Genomic DNA, 7475 nt, shown 5'->3' with positions numbered 1-7475 from the left:
GCCATCTACCCATTTTTCTATCTATCCTCTAATCGTCTGTCACCCTCTTTGGATTACTAACATGTGCAAACTCTGCAGGCACACACTACGAACGCACCGACAAGCCAGCCAGAAGCACTTTGGGCTCTCTGGGCATGTGGATAGTAGGATTGGCTGCTTGGTAGGGGCGTGACGTGTTTAGGAGGCGCCGGAAGCAGGCATCTCAGACCGTAACGCAATCGCTCAGCACCGGAAGCGGCCGAGCGGGCCATGGAGGAAGGACCCGCCGTCGGAACCCTGTCTCGAGAGGTCTCGACCGAGGAGGCCGAGCCGTTGGGCGCCGCGTGGAGCGGGGACAGCGGCCACGTCTCGCAGAGCCACAGCAGCGCGTCCGGGCCGTGGGACGATGACGGCCCCGAGGACGCGCCGGGCCGCGACCTGCCGCTGCTGCGCCGCGCCGCCTCGGGCTACGCTTCCAGCCTGCTGCCCGGCGCGGGACCCAGGCCCGAGGTGGAGGCGCTGGACGCCAGCCTGGAGGAGCTGCTGGCCAAGGTGGACGAGTTCGTGGGCATGCTGGACATGATCCGCGGGGACTCGTCGCATGTGGTGGGCGAGGGCGTGCCCCGGATCCACGCCAAGGCGGCGGAGATGAGGCGCATCTACGGCCGGATCGACAAGCTGGAGGCCTTCGTGCGGATGATCGGGAGCAGCGTGGCCAGGATGGAGGAGCAGGTCGCCAAGGCCGAAGCCGAGCTGGGGACCTTCCCGCGGGCCTTCCGGAGGCTGTTGCATACCATCAGCGTCCCCGCTCTCTTCAGGTCGGCGCCCAGCGGGCCCCAGCGCGCGGCGTACGAGCCGCCAGTCCTGTTTCGGACCGAGGACCACTTCCCTGGCTGCGGTGACAGACCTCAGCTCTGAGCGTGTGCGCCTCCACCGCAGGAGGACTCCGCGAGACTCTTGTCCCAAGTGTTAAGAAATCCTGTGAACTGGCGTATGTGATGCCGGGATGTGAAAGGTTAAAGTTTATTTTCTGCAAACGACTTGACATCGTCAGTATTTGATGCTAAGGGTGTAGGTCTCTATGTCTTCCAGTTCGGATTCGAAAGCTCTTTGGTGGGGACCTGGGGAAGCCAACTGAGTTAATTTATCGGTGCAATACGGCAGAGCTGTTATTTTTATGTCCTTTATTACAGTGAACAGTGTTACCTTGTTAAGATTTATATATTTATATGATCAAAAGTGCCCAAGAAATTAAAGCTGTATTATTAAATCCTAACAGTGGTTCAGTTTTCTGTAGCCTTCTGGGATAGATAGTAAATTGTTTTGTATTCTATTCAATTTTCTATGGTGTAGACTGTAAGCCAAAGGAAAGAGGACAGTTTCTTAAGATAGAAAACTGGGCGTTTTGTTGCAGGGAGTTCTGAAGCTGTATTTGACAGTTTGACTGGAAGCTTAGTTTATCAAAGCAAGAATATTAATGTATGATTGTCAGTGTTCTATTTATAGCACATCAATTAAAATGTTAAATTTCTTTGGCAGAGATTTCCTTCTGGAGATTATTTACCATGGCTTGTTTGGAAATGAGTCTGTCGCTCATGTTTTTAGTAGTGGGGTAAGAAAAGGCCACTTCCTTCTTTGGAAGGATGCTCTTCTCACAGTTCTGCGATCCTTCCCCCGAGTCTCATAACGAGCAGAAGGGTTTTGTTCTTTCACTTTGGGGCACACAGGTCCCTTACCAACAAACTGCTATTTCCTAAGTTGGTTCCCCCAGGTAGTACTCAGCTGAGTCTCTTGCTGTCTGTCAGGGTAAAATCGGTAATGGAACCAGACATGATAGCACACATTTGCAATCCCAGCACTCAGGAGTCGGAGGCAGGAAGATCACAGTAGCAGGATAACCTGGGCTGTAGAGTAAACTCCAGGTCAGCCTGGGTAGCTGAGAAGACCATATATCAGTAAATAGATGACTTAGCCAGATATGGTGGTGCACGCCTTCAGTCCCAGTACACAGGAGTCAAAGGCAGGTGGATCACTTAGTTTGAGGCCAGACTGGTCTACATAGTGAGTTCCAGGAGAGCCAGGGTTACAACCCTCAGTAAATAAATCTCTTCTTTTGCTTTTCATGGGCCTTCTGTGTTATATGGTGACATTTTTTTTTTTCATTTGATTTGTAGTTCACATCAAGAAACAGCTAGGTTTAAAAGCTGAGGGGACAAGTGACCTACATTTACTGTTCAGAATCTAGTGGGTGCTACTAGAAATTATTAATATATTTTTATGACAGGCAATGAATGTGAAAATAGAGTTCCAGGACAGCCTGTGCTAAAGAGTAGCACCCTGTCTCAAAACACACTAAAAAAAGATTGCTTACATAAGGGTTTGGAGAGATGGCTCAGCAGTTAAGAGCATGGCCTGTTCCCACTTGGTTTTGAAGACAGGGTTTTTCTGTGTAGTCCCAGCTGTCCTCCTGGACCAGGCTAGGCTCCAACTCGGAGACCTTCCTGCGTCTGTCTCCCAAGTGCTGGAGTTAAAGGCATGGACCACCACTGCCCAGCTAGCCCACTTCAGTTTGGTGAGCGCTCACAGTGGTCTGTAGCTACAGCTCTTTTCTTAAAAGGTTGTTCACTCCAGGCAGTAGAAACATGACTTTAATACCAGGACTCGGAAGGCAAAGGTAGGCAGATCTGAGTTTGAGGCCAGCCTGGTCCATAGAGCAAGTTCCAGAACAGCCAGGACTACACAGAGAAACCTTGTCTTGAAAAACATCAACAAAAAGTTGTTTACATATCTGTACAAAAAGTTTTTAAGCAAAAAAAAAAAAAAGTTTTTAAGCATGCTTAAGGCAGAATTAGGACAAATTATAAAACTTTTAAATCTTAGATTTAATATCTGTACAATAAAACAACATAAAAGTGCTATGAAGTACACATCGATTGCGTTATTTATCTATTTACTTAGAAAATCATAAGCTAAGCTGAGGAGAAGGTGGTAAGCCTTAGAGAGAGTCTCAGTATTTTAAAGCTAATCATAACCTTCAGAGAATACATGGAGAAGTCCTGGTCCAGATGATAACATGTGAACCTGGTTTCTAAAACGTCCTGGCAGCTGGCATCCCAGTTAGTGGGTGCCTCTGGGGTTTCTAAGTAGAAATTTGTGGCCTTAATGTGGACAGTTGCTGGCTTCCAAAGTACCGGACATTAGATGAAAGTTCTTTGTTGACCTCAAAGATGAAAGTTGTAGTCATATGTGAGTCTTCCCTCCCTGTCATCCCAGCGTTCAGGAGGAATAGGCAGCAGCATCTCCAGTTTGGAGCCAACCTGAGCTGCATAGTGAGTTCCAGGGTAGGCTGGGAGTATGATCCTGTCTGTAAAAACAAGGAATGTAGGTGCTCCTGTACTGCTTAGCAAGGCCACCTTCAGGCCTCTTGGCGCCCTCTTCCAACTCTGGATCTTTGAGAACTGTTTCTTCTGCCTCTTGCCAAGTTAATAACACCTAGAAAAAGGCTTCCTGGCCCATTCATTAAATACAGGCCTGGGGCTGGAGAGATGGCTCGGCGATTAAGAACACTGGCTGCTCTTTCTAGAGGACACCAGTTCAATTCCCAGCAACCCTGTCGAGGCTGACAATCACCTGTAATTCCAGTTCAGAGGGCACCAGGTGTGCACATGATGAAAAGAAATATAGCACTCATGCACATAAAATAAAAAGTAAGACTAGATACAGGCCATCTTTGCTGCTTGGGTCTGGAGCAGCCCACTTCATATAAATGGATGGGACTGGCAAAACAAGGGAAGGGCACCCCACCAGTCACCCTTGGATCAGTCTATTTTGCGTGCAAAAGCATGCCTGCTAAGATTAGCAGGGTATAGGATGTTTCTCAGCTGATATCAGCCTCTGGCAACCCTGACTGGACTTATATGTATGAAATGCTGGCCACTGAGGTGCCAGCAAGCAGTCTGTGACTGCTTCCCATGCCAGAACTTTCAGGGGTCAATCGAAAACTGTTCCTAGTGTCTAGTGTGCACCTGATAGGGAGCAGTCAGTACTCCTGAAAAGGCCAAGGTTTTAAAATGGTAGGCATGTGTTCCCATGACTTCACCTGCTCTTGTAGTGCAGAAACAGCTGGAGATCATGTGTAAACCACCATGCGTGGCTGTAAGCCATTAAAACAGTTGTTCTTGAGACATACAAGACATGAAAGGGCTGGGTGGCATGTTTGCTATGCAAGCTGGTGACTCAGTTTACCTCTCCAGCTAGGCATAAAATCTAGGCATAGAGGCATGCATCTGTAACCCAGTACTGAGGGGCAGAGACAAGTGGATACCGGGGTTGGGGGGTCTCTAGCTATATTCCTGCTGAAACAGCTCAAGGACCCAGTAAGACACCTCGAAGGGGTGAGAGCACACTCTGCCTTCCACCCAGGCAAACTCCCACATTTGTGAGCCTGTGTACACACGTGCACTTGAACACACATGCATGAGGGTGGGGCTTAAAACCAAACAGTAGAAAAAGACTAGTAATGGCCCGGAATTTGAAGTTTGTAGCTAGCTTGGCTCCGTAACTTTCAGAAGGGACCCCATGGGAAGGTGCAAAGCCAGTTCCTAAGGATGTTCGGTTTTTTTTTTTTTTTTTTTTTTTTTTTTTGTTTTTTGTTTTTTTTTCTGTTCAAAGTGAACAAGATGAAAGAGGGGCTCAGGATGCCTGGCAGGGTATGAGTGTAGGTCATATAAGAGTGAGTCACAAAAGAAAAAAAAATGGAGTCCTACTTTGGGGTCTTACCTGATGAATGTCTAACTTTCTGAACTTGCTCACAGGAATTCCTTCTAGAGTTCTGTGGTTTAGAGTGGCCTGATGTTCACAAAGAAAGGGGTGGCATCCAAGTTGTCACTGGAGTGTGTCCCGGTGCACAAACCCCCATCCCATCTGCATTAGCATCGTCCCTTGCCAGCAGTGTGTTGATCCAGCAGCTCGGCAGCCCCAGGAGGTCCCAGGCAGTCCCAGGCAGTCCCCTGCTTCTTCCTTGCTGTCCATTTGTGCACACAGCCAAGGGGCTTTAGAAATCTGAGTCTGGCTGCGAAGATGGCTGTGTGTATATGTACATACTGTGTGTATGTGCAGTGTTTGACCTGAGCTTGATCCCACAGAAGAAACCCCAGGCATCATGGTGTGCACTTGTCATCCCAGTATCAAAGGCAGAGGCAGGAGGATTCCTGGGGCTTGCCGGCCACCAGCCCAGCCTATTGGGTGCACTATGAGAGACTCTATTTCAAAAGAAACAAAAACAAGGTCTCTTGAGGAATGGCGCCAAGGGCTGTCTTCTGTTCTCTCCATGCATGGGCTTGTACATGCACCCCACACACATATATGCACACATGCACATGTACCACTACCCCTCCCCCCCAAAAAAAAAAACACCCTTGAGTCCCATGCACCAGCCTTTACCCAATGCTCTCAGTAGTTGATTTGGACATAAATGGAATAAAACCAGAAATCTGCTTTGTGCGCAGACAGTTCCCCTAGGGCTCATCCCCATCCCCACAAATTTGCAACAACCTTCCTACTTCTTTTTGGATCCTGACCTGGAAGCAAACCAGCAGTCCTGTGTAATAGCGGCTGTGGTATTATCCAACTAGCTGCCTCATCACCTGTGCGCATGACTAAAGATGCTTCCTGGGACCTGCTTGGTTTGCCTGGATTCTCATCAGTAACAATGTGCTAGGGACATTCAGATGTCTGACAAGTGACTAGCAGTCAGACTGACCCAGTGAGCAAGCTATACCATAGCTGGGTACTCTATCAAAACAGAAAAGCAAAAAAAGTCATATGCTGGCTAGGAAAACACACAGGCCAAGAACACAGAGAAAATATGTGATTTCTAGCTCAAGAACAGGGCAGACTAACAGCTGAGGTTGAATGCCAACTTAGTCCAAATCATGGATCCAAGACCACACTGGTTAAACACAGTACATGTACTCCTAGGGAAACCATATGGGCTTTGTAGGAACACCAGACATAAGGGCAGGCTACATGTGGAATTCACCTTTTCTGAGTCCCTAAATGTGCTAAGAGGCTGTAGAGAACTTTTTCCAAAGTGGCTTAAACTATCAGTCCCATCAATAAATGTGAGAACATTTATTTTAGGCCCCTCACCGACCAAAGGGAGAGGGATTCTTCCCGTGTAGTGAAGCCCAGCTTGGGGTTAGGGAGTGGAGACAAGACGAAAAGATGGTTATGGAAATAAGGCATCTCTGGACCATTTGGCTTGCAGAACAGCGTCTTCCCACCAGGGGGCGATGTAGGGGCAGGGAAAGCATGAAAACTGCGAATCTAGCCATGACCTTAAGGAATTCAAACTCGGTCATCTAAGATATGCAGAAGAACTCAGCCACAACACTCCGGACCTCCATGACAGACACACAGAGCACAAACATAGAATAAGTGGAAGCCAAAGCACAATGTCTGTTCCTCTTGCGTGGAGTGGTGAGCGGAGTGAGGCGGAAGCTGCATGAAAAACATTTGAAATCGCACGGCAAGCACCATGATCGGCACGCTCCCCACCCTTCACTGTTCTCAAAGCTCGACCTTCCTCCAAAAGAAGCAGGGTCATTTATTTACTTATTCCTTGTCTCCTGGTTAAGGGAAGGACTTGAACTTTGTCCCTTTTGTCCATTCTGAACCAATGGCACCCAGGGCTAAGCCAATGATGACAGCAGGCACTATCAGTGTACCTGGAATGAATGGAAGGGGACAATGGGGACAAGAGAGCAACTGACAGGGAGGTGGAGAGGGTGCCTGGTGCCTCCAAGACTCTTGGTCCCCATTGTGTATACTGGCCTCGACTTTGGAGACATCTTCCAACCTCCTCCTTTGTGTCTTTGGGTTGTAGCCATGTCTCATCCAGCCTGATGTGTGAGTTACTTGAAGGAGCCAGTATCCCTCTTATCCATCCTGCCACCCCCCTTCCCTGGCTCCATCTCTGCCACACTGTATCAGTCAGGTTTCTCCTGAGAGGCTGAGGAACCAAGAGGATGTGCACATAGCTCTATGGGAAGGGGTTATCGGGGGAACTGGCTCTTGAGGTTGCAGGGGCTGAGAAGGCCCCAAGAAGCCAAAGGTAGGCCGGAAGTGACTTTGTCCAAGTCCAGCCCACCAGGGCAGCAGAAGGTGGGTGAGCTCAAGAGCCTGGCTCTATAAAAGCCTAGGGAAGGGGACTCTTTATTCGTCAGGAGCAAAGTACCCAGTGTTGCTTTAGGGTGGTCCAGGATGATCAGGGCCATTGGCAAGTAGTGTCACCTATACTGGGCCCCAAGCAAGGACCAAAGACATGCAGAACATGACTGGGCTCAGGGCCTAAGAAGAAGCACATTGAAAGGCCATGAGGTGGCCACGAAAGTATCATCCTGCCTCTCCATTAGATCTCTTCCTCTTCTTCCTCCTCCCCTCTCCTTCCTTCTCCTCCCTCCACCTCCTCCTCCTCCTCCTCCTCCTCCTCCTCC

At 48.9% G+C, this 7475-nt stretch overlaps 1 protein-coding gene across 1 annotated transcript; it reads left to right on the top strand.

Moving 5' to 3' along the window:
* Window positions 1-221: 221 nt before the first annotated feature.
* Bloc1s4 (biogenesis of lysosomal organelles complex 1 subunit 4) lies at window positions 222-1510 on the top strand. The gene has a single exon (XM_021163291.1). The coding sequence runs from the start codon at window positions 250-252 to the stop codon at window positions 895-897; it is 648 nt and encodes a 215-aa protein (XP_021018950.1). The 5' UTR covers window positions 222-249; the 3' UTR covers window positions 898-1510.
* The last annotated feature ends 5965 nt before the right edge of the window (window positions 1511-7475 follow it).

This window comes from Mus caroli, chromosome 5 (assembly GCF_900094665.2).
Source record: "Mus caroli chromosome 5, CAROLI_EIJ_v1.1, whole genome shotgun sequence".
NCBI lineage: Eukaryota > Metazoa > Chordata > Mammalia > Rodentia > Muridae > Mus > Mus caroli.
The sequence above is the reverse complement of the archived record's forward strand: the minus strand, read 5'-3'. Positions and strand labels throughout refer to the sequence as shown.